This window comes from Sceloporus occidentalis, unplaced genomic scaffold (genome assembly GCF_023333645.1).
Source record: "Sceloporus occidentalis isolate IW3139 unplaced genomic scaffold, rSceOcc1.0.p SCAF_2, whole genome shotgun sequence".
In the NCBI taxonomy this organism is placed as follows: domain Eukaryota; kingdom Metazoa; phylum Chordata; class Lepidosauria; order Squamata; family Phrynosomatidae; genus Sceloporus; species Sceloporus occidentalis.
Window position 1 is genome coordinate 87997742 of NW_028316982.1, and position 18860 is coordinate 88016601.

General features: G+C 41.8%; 1 protein-coding gene across 1 annotated transcript; it reads left to right on the forward strand.

Annotated features, from left to right (window-relative positions):
• The first annotated feature begins 3629 nt into the window (after positions 1-3629).
• LOC149318651 (opsin-VA-like) lies at positions 3630-18519 on the forward strand. The gene is made up of 5 exons (XM_089507843.1): positions 3630-3996; positions 10541-10751; positions 10831-10948; positions 16703-16942; positions 18289-18519. Exons 1-5 carry the CDS (start codon positions 3630-3632, stop codon positions 18517-18519), a joined length of 1167 nt encoding a protein of 388 aa, XP_089363969.1.
• Positions 18520-18860: the final 341 nt, after the last annotated feature.

The following is an 18860-nucleotide window of genomic DNA, read 5'->3' on the forward strand; positions in this document are numbered from 1 at the left end:
TTTTCTTCACTTCTGATCACTCCATCCCTCAGTTGATTGATTGATTAAAATATGTATATCCTCCCTTTCTTGGCCATGTGGGAACCAGGGACAAAGGGAAAATGTCAACTCCATTAGGAAAAGAGGAAGAGACACTGACTGCATATGATTGTACAATCCCGGAACTGCTGTAGGGATAACTTACTGCACCTGAGGACAAGCTATTGGGGTCTTATTGACAGGTTTTTCCATCAGTGGCGAGGTCCAGGCTAACTCTGCTTCAAGGACAAGAGGGAAATGGTGTCATGTGATAGATATTGCCAAAGGTGCTATTGTCAAACTTTTATGGCAGTTTAAAATCTGCACTGGATAAAGCCCTTTATTGTATGAGATGGCTTTCTAAATTATTACTGTGACAGAGAAGGGAATGTTTTTTTTATTTTGGTCCAGAATTAGAATCATAGACTCATAGAATTGGAATAGTTGACAAAGGCCACCCAGTCCAACCCTCTGCCATGCAGGAACTCACAATCAAAGCACCCCTGCCAGATGGCCATCCAGCCTCTGTTTAAAGACCTGCGAAGAAGCAGACCCCCCCACTCTCCAAGGGAGTGTGTTCTACTGTCTAACAGCTCTTACTGTCAGGAGGTTTCTTCTAATGTTTGGGTGGAATCTCTTTTCCTGTAGCTTCCATCCATTGTTTTGGGTCCTATTCTTTGGAGCAGCAAACAAGCTTGCACCATCCTCAATATGACATCCCTTTCAATACTTAAAGAGGGCTATCATATCACCTCTTAACCTTCTCTGCTCCAGGCTGAACATACCCAGTTCCCTAAGTCATTCCTCATAGGGCATGGTTTCCAGACTTTTCACCATTTAGTTGCCCTCTTTTGGATACGTCCAGCTTGTCAACATCCTTTTTGAATTGTGGTGCCCAGGAATGGACACAGTATTTCAGGTGAGCTGACCGAAGCAGAATAGAGTGGCACTATTACTTCCCTTGATCTAGACACTACACTTCTATTGATGCAGCCTGGAATAGCATTGGCCTTTTTAGCTGTTGTTAAACACTGTTGACTCATGTTTAACTTGTGGTCTGCTTGGACTCTTAAATACCTTCCACATGTAATCTCGTTAAGCCAGGCTTCCCCCATCCTATATCTATGCATTTCATTTTTTCTGCCTAAATGCAGTACCTTACATTTCTCCATGTTGAAATTCATTTTGTTAGCTTTGGCCCAGCTTTCTAATCCATTTGAATTTTGATCCTATCTTCTGGGGTATTAGCTATTCCTCCTAATTTGGTGTCACCTGCAAATTTGATAAGCATGTCCCCTATTCTTTCATCAAAGTCATTGATAAAGATGTTGAATAGCACTGGGCCCAGGACAGAATCTTGTGGCACCCCACTGGTCACTTCTCTCCAAGATGAAGAGGAGCCATTGCTGAGCACCCATTGGGTTCAGCTGGTCAACCAATTACAAATCCATTTAACATTGCACTGTTGCATTGTCTAACCTATATTTTATTAACTTGTTTGCAAGAATGTCATGGGGAACCTTGTCAAAGGCCTTACTGAAATCAAGATATGCAATATCCACAGCATTCCCTTCATCTATCAAACTGGTAATTTTATTATTATTTTTTTTTAAAAAAATCTGATTAGCCTGACATGACTTGTTTCTCTGAAACCCATGTTGACTTTTTGTGATTATGGCATTCCATTAATCAAAAGCACTTTATTAAAACCAGTTGCTTGAATATAGTTCAGGAGGGAAAATTAAGCAGAAATGACACCAAGTATTGTCCTTGGCAGGAAGCAATTTTATTGTTCCCCAGAAAACATCAGCAAACATTTCTGCTACTAGGATGTAGGTATCAGCTATCACTATATCTATGGTAAAAATAAATACATTGAGAAGCAGGTCCTTGAGCCTCTTTTCCTACCTGGCCAATCTCTGTTGTGCTGTCAGGTCAGGTCAGCCCTCTCCCTGGCAGCAGGACCCGCTAGAAAGAAGGATGCTTCTCACTCTCATTGCACACTGAGGACATTATCACACGGGGGAAATTGGAAGGTCAATGCAGTGTGATCCCAGATGCAATCATGGGGTTTCACATTTCTGCATGAGAGGTTATCACAAGTAATCGAAGTCAATGCTAAGTCAATTCAAACTCAATCTGGGTTCAACCGAGAGATGTGTAAATTCGGGAAAATATAGAAATTACAAATCCTGTTCCACTCCAAAGTTGCATTCAATTCAAATTTGGCAGTTATGGAACACATGTCTTGGTCACCCTTGGACTGCCTTTGAATCAGACTACAATTCCCAAGTTCCTTTGCTGGCTGCTCCCTCTGGGAGCAAAGGGGCTGGAAAAGTGAAGGTGATTCTGCTGCCTGGGTGTGAGGGGCTTTTCTTTCAGCCTTGCAAAGTTCCTCTGGGAGTTCTGGAGCTATTTTGGGGATGAAGCAGCCCTCCCCACAGACAGACACACACTGCCTCCCTTCTCCCTTTCTGGCTCTTTCCCTTTGCAAACTCATCCTCTCCAACTGGAGGGAAGGGATTGGCCAGGGCTCTCTCTTTCTCTCTCATGACCCTGTCACAGGGGTTTATTGGCAGGTTTATTCAGATGGGGTTTACCATTGCCATTTTCTGAGGAGGCTGAGAGAGTGTGACTTGCACCAGGTCACCCAGTGGGATTCGATCCCTGCCTTCTAGAGTCATAGTCCAATGCTCAAACCAACTACAAGGTTGCTTTAGACTGGTTTTGAATTGGTGAATTGCCTAAATAACGTGAAGTAAGGGGTAATGAATGAACAAATAATGTGAAACAAGGCAAAACCACAGGAACTGGAGGCAAGCCCCGCTGGAAGTGTAAAAAGGTCACCATCCGATTCTACCCTCACTGCGCATCTGCAGGGATGCTAATTCGAATTCTAGACTACAAAGAGTACATACTCATATGATAATATCTTTTGCATTCGCACTACTTTAGCTTTGGTATGGGCACTGTGTTATTCTGTGGTATGATAACCATCCATGTACTTATGTTCATTTCCGAATTGGCCCTACTTTCTTTTCTTTCAAAACTGAGAGACATTCACCCTTGTGATAATGTCCCGAGAGACAGGAGGAAAGAATCCACCCCTCACTTGATGATCCTTCCCAATACAGGGGCCACTCCTCCTCTTAGATTTTGGAAAGCAGGAAAGGATTCCTGCTGCCAGCTATCCTCTCCTTTCTCCTCCTCTAGAAAAGATGCAGAGGCTGTTTCAGCTTCTCTGTTGGCTGTTACAGAAGAATCACAGGGAGAAACCCCACTGTGCCTTTAATCTTGCTGGTTTGGAGACAGTGGCAGCTGTGAAAAAGGAGCAAAAGGAGAAAACCAGATTGATTTTCAGAGCCTAACTTACTTGGGCTTGGTCCCACTGCAAGCGTCAAACACTTATATCTGCAGAACTTTCTTTTGCTAGATTTTCTTTCAGGTGGAAGAATATCAGGACTGTTCCCCCTTGCAAAAGAAACACCACCCCCTTTCTACCATAGGATAGAAATGTCATTTTAGGAATTAACAGTTGCTTAAATGTACTAATACCGCTTGATCTGCTTCACTCTTCTGTGGCGAAAGGAAAAGAACAGAACAAAACAGACATGGATGGACTGAGACGAGGACGTGAAAATGGATCTTGGCTTTTTAATCCTTCTACAAGCTCCACACTTGTGGACCCATTCTTACAACCCTTGGACTTGATTGAACCCTGGAACTTCCACCTGATCTCTGCCTTGATGTTTGTGGTGACTTCTCTGTCCCTGTCTGAAAACTTCACTGTCATCCTTGTTACTATTAAATTCAAACAGCTGAGGCAGCCTCTCAACTATGTCATTGTGAATCTCTCTGTGGCTGATTTCCTTGTCTCTTTGATTGGGGGCACAATTAGTTTTTCGACGAATCTGAAGGGTTATTTTTACATGGGCCACTGGGCATGTGTGTTGGAAGGATTTGCTGTCACTTTCTTTGGTAAGCAGAAAAGTTTCTGTCTTAGTAACTCTTTAAATGACTGGGCCTTGCAAATCTATCTGACTTTTCTTTATTGAGGTTTAGATGAAAACTAGCTTGATAAAATAGCTGAGTTTGTTTTGCAGTTGCTGTTACTGAAGTTAACATGATAAGGATTTTCTTCCAGCCATTTTCATTAATGAAAGCAAATCAGTTCAGCTGGTGCCTTTTAAAAAAAGAAAAACCCTGTTAATTGAAACCAAGTTTCTTGAAAATATGGCAGGGAAGGAAATTTCACATGAAGGGAAAAAATAAATGTGCTTTTGGGGTAAACCTTTTACAATCTGAAGCGATAACATTGAAGTATGACTCCTTTGAAAAATAACAGTGTTGTAACTCAGGGCTATTAACCAATTAAAGTGTTCTGAGGTGATTAACTGTAGTTCTTCATCTGGTTAATTGGTCAATTACTCTGCTTCAAAGGTCACCCAAAGAGGGCTCCTTTTGCAACCCACTCAATCCCAGTCATCTTCATATTACCTGAGTACTCTTTTACTTCACTTTTTGAACAGCAAGAGCTTATTCCTAATTAAACTTAGCAGTGCAATGTTCCACGTCTGTACTCTTCACACAGCTGTTCAAGTGCAATTACGTGAGAGAGGGTTGAAACATGGGGATACTATATTTTGCATGGCGATACAAATTTTAGTTTCATTTTCTTCTAAACAATCCTGTAAGGTTTATAGAGGGCAGTCATATGGTGCATTTCATAGAGGCATGGAGACTTGAAGCCAGGACTTCTTAGCATTAGTTTAAGATAACTACCTGATAACACTGTACTTTGTAGTGCTTCTCCCCTATTTACTTGTGTGTTCAAACTGCCTTTGAAATGGGTAGTGTACAGAATAGGTCAAAAGAAGTTTATGCTGTTCTCTAAGAGGATCTCTAAGCATTATCTTTTTCCAAGCATCCTGGGGGAAATGATCGTTTTAACTGGCCCTTCCAGCGACAATAAACATGAGCTACTGCTGCCAAAGATTGAGTCTTGAAGCTGTACAAATGAGTTCAGCAATACCACCAACAGGAAGTAAGCAATAAATAAACAATGTGAAAAAGGTCTATCTGGGCCTTCCTCAATTGGATGCTGTCTAGATCTGCTAGATGACACCTCCTATCAACTGGGAAGGTTGATTATCCCTTTACTGAGGGATTGGACAAGAAACTCTGCTAACTAGATGTCCAACTGGTTGGATATATAGCTACTTATAACAGCGAGTGAAGTTAATGAAAGTGAATGACATATGCAAAAGGTTTAATTTTTCAATTTTCTTTAACTCAGAGAAGGCGTGGGGGCAATTTCCCCCTATCTAATATATTCCCAGTATGAGGTTCCTATTGGACATTACAAAGCTCTGCTTCTATCTGAATTCATAAATCAATTATATGTCTCATTTTTCCTGGAGTATCTAAAGCCATTCTTAGCAGCAGTTTCCTGTCCTATCTTTTTAATCAGCCAAAGTTAACTAATGCTACAAATTTAGCTAAATATTTGGCATGCTACTAAGTCTGTGGTGTTTTTTCAAACTACAAATACCTCTTTCAGTTTTCACTAGGACACATATTATTCAGAAAGGAAGTTTAATCATTTCCCAAAAGCAGTAGTATTCTTGGCAGATATCTTCATCCATACCCACACTGCAATAAGCTTAGAAAAATTTTCTTAAACTTTCTTGATTTCAATAGAAGAACTAAACATTATATACTTTATTCTTCTCCCATTGAAGTCAGTAGAATTTAAAATTGTATAACTTTGACTGGGACATATCTAATTGGGGAAAATTCCATGAAAATAAAAAAACTGGCGATCCATTCCTTAGAAAACCTTATGCCCCGAGGTCAAATGTAGATGGGGAAGAAATCGTTTTAATAGTGATTCCTTCTTGCACCCATCCCCATCTGCTGCCTTATTTGCATGTGCTCTCTTTAGTCATCAAAGTTTGGAAAATTTACTTTTTAAGATTACAACCCCAGAATCCATTGACTAGCATGGCCACTGCCCATCTGGCTGGAGGATCCTGGGAGTCATAGTCCCAAAAGTCACTTTTCCAAGCTGTGGGACGAGATGAATGTTGAGTGAAATGCACAGAAATAATGCATATGCCCAGCTTTAAAATTAGCTGCTAGAGTTTGTCCTTCAGCAACATTGCTACTGTAGTGCATGGGAGGTTTGTTGAAGTATTCCTTTTCACCATAGTCCCAATTAATATTGCATCTTTGAAGCTGCTATTAATTCAAAGGAGAGCCAACCAGTTACAGGGGTAAACTGTTAAGGAGCATCAATTCACTTTTCAAATAAGTGGCAACATCAAAACACCTCCCCTCATTTATTCAACAACAGAAGTGGGCTTCCTGCCACTTCTGAAAGTTCTATATACACACAAGTTACAGAGGTGCACACCACAAAGGAGAGTGAGCAATACGCTATTGCCATTTTTAGGGAAGGTGATCGAGAAAGCGGTTGCACTCCAGCTTCAATTGATCTTGGATGATATGGATTATCTAGACCCATTTCAAACTGGGTTCCGGGCAGGCTATGGGCAGGCTATGGAGTTGAGACTGCCATGGTCGCCTTGGTCGATGATCTCCGTCTGGGCATAGACAGGGGTAGCGTGTCCCTGTTGGTGCTCTTGGACATCTCAGTGGCTTTCGATACCATCGACCATGGTATCCTTCTGGAGCGCCTGAGAGAGTTAGGAATCGGGGGCACTGCGCTCCAGTGGTTCCGATCCTACCTCTCAGGAAGGTTCCAGATGGTGCAGCTGGGAGACATGTGCTCTGATAAGAGGGCACTTACATCTGGTGTCCCTCAAGGAGCCATTCTGTCTCCCATGCTATTTAACATTTACATGAAACCGCTGGGAGAGATCATCCAGAGGCACGGGGCGCGGTGTTATCAGTACGCTGATGACACCCAAATAGTCTTCTGTGTGCCTCCGACTGATGCAGTGACCAGGGAGGGCATCTCTCCTCTAGATGCCTGTCTGGAGTCAGTAATGGGATGGATGAGGGAAAACAGACTCAGGCTGAATCCAGAGAAAACGGAAGTACTTGTGATAGGTTCCCCAGGTCCAGGTTTAGAGATTTGTCCACCTGTCCTTGACGGGGTCACGCTTCCCCTAAAGGACTCGGTTCGCAGTCTGGGGGTGCTCTTGGACTCGTCGCTCCACCTCACATCGCAAGTGGATGCGACGGTCAGGAGTACCTGTTATCAGCTTCGGTTGATACGCCAGCTGCGACCCTACCTGGGCTGGGGGGACCTTGAAACTGTAGTACATGCTCTGGTAACCTCTCGTTTGGATTTCTGTAATGCGCTCTACATGGGGCAAACCTTGTATCATACCCGGAAGCTTCAGTTGGTTCAGAACATGGCAGCAAGGCTGGTCACTGGATCTTCCAGGGCTAGCCACATAACACCGGTACTTGAAGATCTTCATTGGCTGCCTATTCGCTTCCGGGCGCAATACAAGGTGTTGGTCGTTACCTATAAAGCCCTAAATGGCTTGGGACCAGGGTACTTAGAGGACCGCCTCTCTCCATATAATCTGCCCCACACTCTCAGATCTGGGGATAAACATCTTTTAAAGGTTCCAGATGCAAGACGAGCTGTCACCACGCAAAGGGCCTTCTCAATTGCGGCCCCTAAGCTCTGGAACTTGATCCCCGACGAGCTCCGCTCGACCCCCTCCCTGGCCCAATTTAAAAAAGGGCTGAAAATGTATTTGTTCAAACAGGCTTACCCCCAATAGCCCTACTATATTCCCCATTGCTAGCCTGGATGTTTGGAAATGTTAATGTGTATTGTTGCTTTTATGCCGACATTGATATTGTAACTGTTTTTATTGTATTTTATCTGTCATTGGGATGATATATCCCATTATTGTACGCCGCCTTGATCCTTGGAAAGGCGGGATAGAAATAAAACTTTTATTTATTTATTATTATTATTATTAAAGAACAGATGGTATACAATTATCCAATGCGTCATGCAAAAGTCATCAGACAGAAGAGAATGGTGTTACGAGACTAAACCACATATATGCACATCCTTTCTGTTTGGGATTTAGTGGTACATTATAACTCATATACAGTCACCCCTCCCCATTTGCAGTTTTGACTTTTGTGAACTTCATTATTTGCAGATTTGATTAATATGTTCTCTAGGAATCTCTAGGTCCTCTAGCATGAATATATCACTGGAAATTGTATGACAGGACCTAGAAATTGCTAGAGAGAACATTTATCTAAGCATTTGTAGGAACTCCAGCACAGTTCTGTGGTCACTCAGCTTCTGGTGGTTGTTGACCATGGAGTTGTTCTGGATGACCTAGTCCTAGCGATTTTTAGAGAGGTTTTCTCTCAGGTAAAAAAATGTTTTTAAATTTGTGTTTTTTCCAATTTTTACGTGGGTTCTGCATCCCCACTGTGTACCACTATAGTCAGCATGGTGTAATGGTTTGACTGCTGGCCTGAGACATTGGGAGACCAGGGTTTGCATTCCTGTTTGGCCATGAAAAACCACTGGGTGACCTTGGACATGTCACACTCTCTCACCCTCAGAGGAAGGCAAGGAAAACTCCACTCTCAACATATTCTGCCAAGAAAACCCCATTACAAATATACCAGTTTACCAAAATAGCTGTTAAATGCTATTTATATATCTACTGTACACACATTATTTTGCCCTATCTGCTTATTGTGGGATAACAGCAGTTTTGGAATTTTAAGGGGAGAAGTACTTAAGGAACCTACTTAGGTAGGAAATGAAGGTGCACAATAACAAAAAGATTTGCAGGACAAAATGACACATGGTAAGAGGAAATGGAACTATTGCTGAATCTGGCATCTCCATGTTCCCTCCATTCTTGCTGTGCTGTACAACTGACCCCATGTCCTGACATTTTGTTGTGTTATGTCTTTCCTCCCAGTGATGTGATGTGGAGTATGTGGAAATACACAATGCAATCATGTTAGCACACTGAGAAGGGCCTACTATGTAGTGAGAAGGGAAAGGGAAAAAACTTAACACAAGCATGCTGTTCACTGTGGCAGGCTTGATTTTTTCTTTTAATATACTTTTGCCTTTTGTAAGAATAGAAGTTGATCAGGCTGAAATCCATCCTAACTTTCACACTGCACTGTGCAGGTCATGCAGAACCAAGAGTGTACAATGTCTTGTACACCGCTTCAAACATTTCACAGTCATCCTCTTCAAACATTTCACATTCATCCTATTCAAGGGGCTGTGCTGAATCAGTAAGTCTGTTTCTACATTTGCAAAGTTGCTTTTGATCAGTGCATGCCTGTTGAGACTCCTCTATTTATAGTGGCTACAATTTTATATCGCAGATTAAGTTACGTAGTTTTATATGTACACAGTGAGTTAGCAGAGGCCCTATGGGATCCTCCTAGTAAATTGCAATGATATGTATCAGGGCACTGGCAAGATTGTCCCAGAGTACATTGGACTCTTCATAGCTGGTGCCCTGATGCACATTAGAAGTGACTGACATGCATTGGTCACTTCACTAGTTTCGCTATGTAGTAATATCATGGTAGCCCTTTGCTGAACATGAATGTTGCAAAACTGCTCAATTCTGTTTCCTGCAGATGAAAGCCCATTTACATAGGTGCAAATTCCATACTAAGTTCCAGCCTATATTTGTATCGTACTGGTGTAGCAACAAAGGGGACAAAATGGGGGCATGACCAAGGAACATAGGCTCAGTTGCAGAGCATATGCCCTGTATGCCACATTTAGTTACTGAGTCTCCAAATTGGCCGGGGAAGGAGTCCTGTCTGAAATCTTGGAGACACACTGCCAGTCATTGTAAGTCAGCCTTCACGAGTCTGGTGTTGTCCATTGGTCACATTTGTTGGGGAGGATTGAAGTTATACTACATCACACATACAAGGCACCAGCTTGGGGAAGACTAGTGTAGGCAATACTGACCTAAATGGAGTCTGGCTCAGTATAAATCAGCTTCACCATCTCTTGGGGATTTGCTCTCATGTTTCTCTGGTTCGAGCAATATATTATGACTCTGGAGAACAGGGTTTGAATCCCAACTTGCGCAGGTAAACCCACTGTGTGACTTTGGGCAAGTCACACTCTGTCAGCCTCAGAGGATGACAGTGGCAAACCCTCTCTGAAGAAACTTGCTATAATAGGTATGCCTTAGGATTGCCATAAATCCTGTGGGAACCTTGGGACTACAAAAACAGTCCTTGGAGAATCTATGTGGCTCATGGGCTGCATTTTCCCTACCCTTGTTCTTCTAGTCAAAGTTTTATATCACATCCACTCAACCATGGATGAGGAACGTAAGCTTTTGCAGACGTTGCTGGACTTTAGCTTCTATCAGCCCTAGCCTACAAAGCTAACCATAAGGCATGCTGGAAATTCTACTTCAGAAACATGTAGAGGGACATGGGTTCCCCATTCTTGCCATGATGCCAAACTTCATTTGTTTCTATTTCTGCTAATAGTGTTTATCCTTCATTGCAGGAATAGTTGCCCTCTGGTCACTTGCCCTACTTGCATTTGAGCGCTACGTTGTGATTTGCCGACCCATGGGAAATATGCGCCTCAGGGGGAAACATGCTGCTCTGGGAATAGCCTTTGTGTGGATTTTCTCCTTTATCTGGACTGTCCCTCCTATAATGGGCTGGAGCAGCTATACCACCAGCAAGATTGGGACTACCTGTGAACCCAACTGGTAAGGCAACTCAGGAATGTGACATTGATCTGAGCCTCCTAATCAGACAGAACCTAAATACCTTGTGTGGTTTTTATAGGTATTCTGGAGACTACAATGATCATACTTTCATTATTACATTCTTTACTACCTGTTTCATCCTGCCATTATTGGTGATTTTGGTATCCTATGGAAAATTGATGCGGAAACTTAGAAAGGTAGGTGCAAACATTTCTAACAGATAAATTAATGACAGTGAAGCTCCAGGTAGTAATCCTCTATTTTGAAGGGTCTAGATGAATCATGTTTCCGAAAATTGTGTGCATTTAGCCTCTGCTTAGCTTCAGATAAACCTCAAGGGCAGTATCTTATTGAATATTGATTTGAATCCTATTGGTTAATCCCAACTAATGTAGACACATTGAATCAACTGTTGAAGAGTGAGTCAAGATATAAGTTTTGTTGATTCAATGAGCCTATGTTAGTTAGGATTAAGAACATGATTCTGACCTTTGCGTCCAGATGCTCAGTTTAGTTGTGTGTCAACCTCAAAAGCTTTGGATGTATCACGAACCCGTACTTTCTTTGGTTCATATGAATACATAATAGTTAATGCAAATCTGGTGTTGGCATTTTTGACTGTTGTTAACAGTAAGACTCCACAGTCTTACTGAATATAGATCATTTATGGCTTTGTAACTCTAGGTTATGACTGCAGTACTTAATACTAATTGTCAAAAATGTATGTGGGGTGGGCTCTGTGGCCCATTTAAAGAGGGAATGAGTGTTATAGGCTTCCAAAAGAAAGAATTCATCCCATCTTTTTGCCAGAAAACCTGCAGTACAGGGACATCTGGCAGTGAGAGGCTGAAGAAAGAACCTGGGAGTGCACTGTGCCCACCGCTGTCCTTGGCTATGCTAGCTAGGACTGAAGAGATTTGAAGTCCACCTTGTGGACAACCACAAGTTGCCAGCCTCTGGCATAATATAGTCAGAATGGAATCATATACATTTCTGCTCAGGCAAGATGTTCCACTGAGTTTAATAGGAAAATGTTTTTTCATCACAGTTGAAGCCAGAGGCCTGCTAGAACACTAACCTCTTTAAAATAGCATGGAGTAATATCAAGACAGAGGGCTAGAAAGACCCTTCCTTCACTCTTTTATTTCATCTCTCCCACATCAGTGTTAATCATAGTGGTAGTTCTTGGACTAATGTTGGTCCACAAGCTACTGGCTACTGGTCTGTGGAGAGTTTCCAGGGAAGAAATAAACAGTTTTAGCCAATGGACAGAAATATAGTACTTGTCCCTGGCACATTAGGAAAAGAAAACTGCTGGTCTCCCACATGAGATAGCCTGGGAAGCACTGCCCTACAATACCTCTTCTTGTCCTTATTTTATTCCCATAGCATCCACATTACTTCGATCTGGCCTAAAGTACACCATAAGCTTCATGTATGAGTGATATATGTGTGTGTGTGTGTGTGTCACTTCTTTTTATCTTTATCTATTCCGTATAATATACATCGATTCAGTGTTACTTTCTATTTCCACAATGTATATTGACTGTACTTCATATGTGTGTCTCTGATAAATAAAAAACCCTTATTAACCGTCTTTTCTTTCTAATAAAATCTTATCCCATTATTTGAATTCTATATTTTTGAGTATCTTTAAGCAGATTGTGATTCTTGAAATTATCAAAAAATAATACTAGCATATGTTCCTTTTTCTTCATTCAGATAATTCATCCATGGTTTCCAATCTTGTTCAAATTTCTTTATTGATCTTTTATTTATGTAGCAAGTCATTCTGTCCATTTCCATGTAATCATAAACTTTTACTACCCAAGAGTCTAAATCAGGTATTTTTTCTGTTTTCCACAAAGAAGCCAATAATAGTCTAGCAGCACAAATCATATAGAACAATAATCTTCTGTTTCTTTTTTGCAAATCTTCATCTTCATGTACTGTATGAGTGAGAGTTTCTTTGCATTTCTTCAATCTGAGGCTGGACACTATTACATGCGGCTTTTAAATCACAATTATAGTTATAATATTACAACTTTGGTGATGCTTATCACACGATGTTGCCTCCAACCCGTAGCTGCTAGGTATTTCAAATGTGGTTAGGGCATCCCTTTTCATTAATGGGGTATACTCCTCAATAGCTCCCCATCGCATGGGAGTCCTAGTGCTTCTCATGTGTGAAATGTTGCTGCCATGTCAGTTGGAATATTGGCAGTCAAACTGTGCCACAATCTCCTCCTCTCCCTGTCCCCTCCACTTCACTTTTCCCAAGCAGCCTAATTCCCTTTTTGGGAGGGCTATTTCTTTTCTTTTCTTCAAACTTAAATCACCTTAACAGAACTGCAGAATTGTATTTAAAAAGTAAAACACACACACACACATTAAACCAACAACACACATGCACAAAAGGTACACTGAGTAAGGCATAGGGCAAGGAAGCAGGGTTAAGGGGGAATTGGAAGACAGCATGATGGCAGCAACAGCCCCAGTTGTGTGACTGCGAAGACGTGTGATAATGGAAGCTCCCAAACCAGTATGCATGTGTTTTTGTTAATTGGTGTGACTGGCATGAGAAATGGGGATCATGTGATAGTGTCCATTATCTCATGATAGTAGATCTCATGAAATTCCACAGCTAGAGCATTATAGCACAGAAAGATTCAACCCATACCCTTTGCCATCTGTATCCCATTTTGCAACATAAGCATTCTGGTGCCAATCCTTGGAGAGTTGAGGTATATTCAAGATTCATTCAGTTGAACAGGACTTCATAGAGTGGTGGCTGCATGGTGGTTTTCAGTGGGACTTTCTCCTGATTAAATTCAACTGAATGTGGCCAAATGAGGCCAAGATACAGTAATCTTACTGGCAGAGTAAATACACTGGTAAGGGGTAAGGAGGCAGAGGCTTCTCCTTTGTCCCCACTTCCTCCTATCTTCCCAATAGCAGCCAGTGGATCTCAGGTGAAGTGCCATCCCCCTACCTGCTACTGACATGCTATCAGGGTGCAAGGACATTTCAGCTACTTTTGCACAACCTGGGAAGACTGTGTCTGAATGTACTTTGACTCCTTCGAACAGGTGCATCCAGGAGACTCTGTTGGTGTTACACTGATTGGGCAAGAGATGTTTCACAAAAGAGTACTAGATGCCTTGTTATACAATGCCCCTGGAAGTACATATGCCTGTATAACTAGGGGGTATGCTGGCATGTGCCATTTACAGGATTTTGGCTCCAGTTTCCATCCCTGTCTGAACAGCAGAAGAGCACCCCAAAAGCAAGTCTATGACTTCATATCATTTCTTCAAAATCAGATCCTAACTTTACCAGAGTGTCAAAAGTTATATTGGAAAACAACTCTCAGAATCATCAGTGGCCATGGTGGCTGGAAGATTCTGGAAGATGTAGACCAAAAAATGTAATTCTCCCAAACTCTGAGTTCCACAAATAAATACAGTCTGTATTCACAGAAAAAGAGGAAAATAGATAGACCTGCCTCATCAGCTATCTCCATCATCTTAAAAACAACAACAAGCCCAAACCCATTGATCTATAAGTCTTGCTACCAAAATGGAAATCATATGAAAAGTAGAGGGTGATGAAAGAAAAAGTCATCCCTGGGTGCATTTTGGAAGAAGTTTTCAAGTGATATTATTATTATTATTATTATTATTAACCTTTATTTATGAAGCACTGTAAATTTACACAGTGCTGTACATGCAATCTTTTTAGTTAGATGGATCCCTGCCCTCGGGTTTACAATCTAAAAAGACATGACACAGAAGGAGAAGGGAGGGTGGAGGGAAAGGGTAAGAGGTCCAGCAGTTCCTCTCTACCTCCAAGGCCTGGACCAAGGCAGATGGACTGGAGGGAGGGCGAGGCTTCATAATGGATGGTTAATCATTTTCCAGGGAAAATACATACTCTCAAGTAGGATAATGCATATACAGTACATAGCAATACAGGAAATGGTTTGATAAACAGGCACCAAAAGAACATCAAATAGTAAGTGACAATTATGCAATGGTAAGCGAAAATTATGCAATGCCTGGGAAGGCTTCTCTGAACAGGATGGTTTTCAACTCCATTTTGAAGCTGGTTAAAGAAGTGATGGCTCTTGCTTGTGGGGGAAGAAGGTTCCAGGAGTGAGGGGCAGCAAGTGAAAAGGGGCGAATCCGAGATGGGGCAGAGGAAATCCTGGGCTGAGACAGCAGACCTTGACTACCAGAACGGAGGGCCCTGGTGGGAAGGTGAGGAGAAAGAAGGTCTGATAAGTAAGGAGGGGCCAGTCCATGGAGGACTTTAAATGTCGACAGCAGGAGCTTATACTGAATGCGGAAAGGGAGGGGGAGCCAGTGAAGGGATGCCAACACAGCAGAGATGTGGTCAGAGCGGTGGGTGGAAGTGATAATGCGTGCAGCTGAATGCTGGACAGAAATTAAAGGACGGAGGTGAGAAAGAGGAAGCCCAGCCAGGAGGACGTTACAGTAATCCAGTCGTGAGATCACTAGGGCATGGACCAGGATCTTGGCAGTAGAGGCGGAGAGATATGGTCAGATTTTGGCAATATTGTACATAAAGAATCTACAAGCCTTGGCTGTGGTCTGGATCTGAGGGATACACGACAGAGAAGAGTCAAAGATAAAACCAAGACTGTGGGCTTGCTGGACTGGTTGAATAGAAATGTTGTCCACAGAGGCAGAAAAGGAGAGTTGAAGGGTGGGCTTAGGAGGAAAGACAAGAAGCTCTGTCTTGGACATATTGAGCTTCAAACGCCGATGGCACATCCACTGCGAGACAGCTGTGAGGCAAGACGAAACTTGCTGTTCAAGCCTTGGAGAAAGGTCAGGGGCGGAAAGATACAGCTGGGTGTCATCGGCATAGAGATGGTAGGAAAAACCAAAAGAGCTAATGAGTTTTCCTAAGGACAGTGTGTAGAGAGAAAACAGAAGGGGACCCAGAACAGAGCCCTGGGGAACTCCTGCAGATAAGGGAACAGGAGAAGAAGTCTGACCGCCAGCAACCACTGCAAAAGATCTGCCAGACAAGTAAGATCTAAACCAGTTGAGAACAGAGTCTGAGAACCCAAGGTCAGAAAGTATATCTAGAAGGTTTAGTTTTTGTTTAGTTATGCAAGGCTTACTTGACCTGATTGTTTCATTTTGGCAGAGTATATTACTCGTTTATTGTTCAACTGCTCTTCTTTTTTGTGGTGTAGAAACATATCCCTATTCCTTCCATGTTATTTCTGTCTCTTGTACAAAATTAAAGGATTAATACCCAGGAGCACCTTAAAAACACCTGATCTTGGAAGCTAAGCAGGATCAGGCCTAGTTAGTACTTGGATAGGAGCATGCCAACGAACACCAGGTGCTGTAGGCACAATCACCTCTGAGGATTTTTTGCCTAAGAAAACCTGTGAAATTCATAAAGCTGCCAGAAGCTGCCAGGTGATTGGATTGCACATGTACATAGACCCAGGAACACATCTACTTTTTAAATCGAGGTATACCTGCAACTTATTTATTGAAAAAGCAAGGCTGTAGTTCATAAGGAAAATAGCATCTATCAACTGATCATTGAGAACTGAACCTATTTCTACATCTCTGTGCTTTGGTTGATTTGTGTAAAGGTACCATAATTACTGCATTAAGATTCAAGTTTTTTTAACTAAGTAAACCTTTTAGAACATTTCATATGTAAAGTTTTGTTGTTTTGCCTTTGGTGATGATAACCAAACATTAAACTCTCGGTTCATCTGTCTATGCCCTGTTGAATTTCTGTAGGACAGATTTTGATTAGATTTTTTGCATGCAAATAATGATCCATATTACTTGGCACATCTGAATCCAAATTATCTCCCTACTTAAAGATGAATTCTAGGGAGAAATCTTTACCTCGATGGTCCTCTTGATAATATATTTATCTCTGTCTCTCTCAAGGTTTCAGACACCCAAAGCAGATTGGGTGCTACAAGAAAGCCTGAAAGACAAGTTACTAGGATGGTTGTTATTATGATCCTTGCGTTTTTAATCTGCTGGTCTCCATACGCAGCTTTTTCAGTCTTGGTCACTGCCTGCCCTTCTATTGAACTGGATCCTCGTCTCGCTGCAATCCCAGCTTTCTTTTCAAAAACAGCTACAGTTTACAACCCAGTTATCTATGTCTTTATGAACAGCCAGGTACTGTATGTCTCCTGTCTGGGCATTTGAAGTGAATTGCTCTGAGATCATGGAGATGATTTCTGTTTGCTTCTGCCTTTATGTTTTAAATTAATAATTTCTACCTTTTTAAAGAAGGATATATAGACAAGTTGGAGAGGGTTCAGAGAAGGGCAACAAGGATAATAAGAGGTATGAAGAACAAAATATACTGTATGAGGAAAGGTTGAAGGAGCTGGGCATATTAGCTTAGTAAAGAGAAGACTGAGGGGTGACACGGCTGTACTCTTTAAATACCACAGGGACTGCAACAAAAGGGAGGGTACAGACCAGTTCTCTGCTATCTCAGCAGTAGAACTAAGTCTAATGTTTGAAGTTATAGGAAAGTAGATTTTGACTGAAGATCAGAAGAAATTTCCTGACAGTAAGAGTGGTTTGGCAATGGAACCAATTCTCCAGTCAGCTTAAAAAAAAAAAAAAAAGGGGGGGGGAAGGCTGGATAGACATGTGCTGGGTACATTTTAAACAGAGATCCTTCAGTGAGCAGGGGTTTGAACTCAATGGCCCATGAGATTCCTTCAGACTCCATGGTTCTATGATTCTATTTATTTAGTAGGGCTGTAACCTTGACTGGTTTGAAAATGAGAGCCAGTAGAACAATTTAAACATTGGTGGCACATTCGCAAATACCCGACGTTAGTTAGCATCCTCCATCAATATTCTGCAGTTTGCAGACCATATCCATAATCACCCATGTACAGTGCACTGTACTGCAGAAGTGTAATTCAGAGGTTTCAAGCACAGCTAAACTACAGTAAAGGCATTGTGCCCAGGAATTGAATGGAGTACCTGGCTTAGTTGGTGGGGGATAGCCCATACCATGCATTTTACCTGGGCCTTCGGAGACAGGGCTGGATCAATAAATACCCCTCCCCCACACTATTGACCTGATATTGTAGGGCCAGGATGGAACCCATAGCCCTGCAGATGTTGCTGGACTCCAGTTTCAATGAACCAGACTTGGTCAGTGGTCAGGAATGCTAAGAGTTGTCATTCAAAAATGTCTGACAAGCAGAGGGTCCCCAGCCTTGATTTAGGAAGAATACAAGTCTGTTCAGAACAGATGGAACACCAGTGCCTTGAGCTGATGCCAACCAGCAGTGCCTGGTTTTTAAAACAATGTAAACAATCTTTTTTAAAAGCACAAATAGACAAAATGTATTGATGAATCCCACCCAACGGTGATTTCAATTCTAGTTCTGGAAGTTTTGTTGGGAAAGGATTGTTAATACTGTCCAAACTTTCTTTAAAAGGTACAAAAGTATCAATGAATTTTCAATCATAATCAATTGTGATTTCATTTCTAGTTCCGAAAGTGTCTGGTCCAGTTGTTCAGATGCAGCGATCAAGAGATTGTAGACACCAATGTGAATCCAGTTTCGGAGAAGGCAACACTAACCCACACCAAACACTGTGAGGAGCTGTCCACAGTAGCTGCCCATGTTACAGTTTTCAATCAAAGAAGTGAGGATGAACATAGCAGCTGCCATTCCCTTGCTCAGCTGGCAATTTCAGAGAACAAAGTTTGTCCAGTGTGAATGCAACTTTTGAAGATGATGAGTCAGAAGAACTTTAAATCATCCCAATTTTACCATTCCTTTGTACAGCCAACAAGAATGCCAAGACTCAAAGCAGAAAACATTTTGCTAGCCAGTATTATTACATGCTTTATCTAAATTCATCTGATGTTTTTTCTAGAGTGAATTTCTAATGTGCATATTTAAGCTTTATAGCATACAAGATGCTGGCCATGTTATGTAACTTGAGCAAATATATATAAAGGTCTGTGGTAGAGATTCACAGCACCAAATTTTCAACAGGAACATTTTAAACACTTTTCTCTGCCTTATTTGATTGAAACTGAGCTAGGCAGAACAAA

Bases quoted from the DNA above. Each gene is read 5' to 3' on its own strand.
- LOC149318651 (XM_089507843.1), top strand. From the start codon at position 3,630: ATGGATGGACTGAGACGAGGACGTGAAAATGGATCTTGGCTTTTTAAT. The intron at 10,752-10,830 runs GTAAGGCAACTC...TGGTTTTTATAG, and splicing joins ACTACCTGTGAACCCAACTG to GTATTCTGGAGACTACAATG. The intron at 10,949-16,702 runs GTAGGTGCAAAC...GTCTCTCTCAAG, and splicing joins TGATGCGGAAACTTAGAAAG to GTTTCAGACACCCAAAGCAG.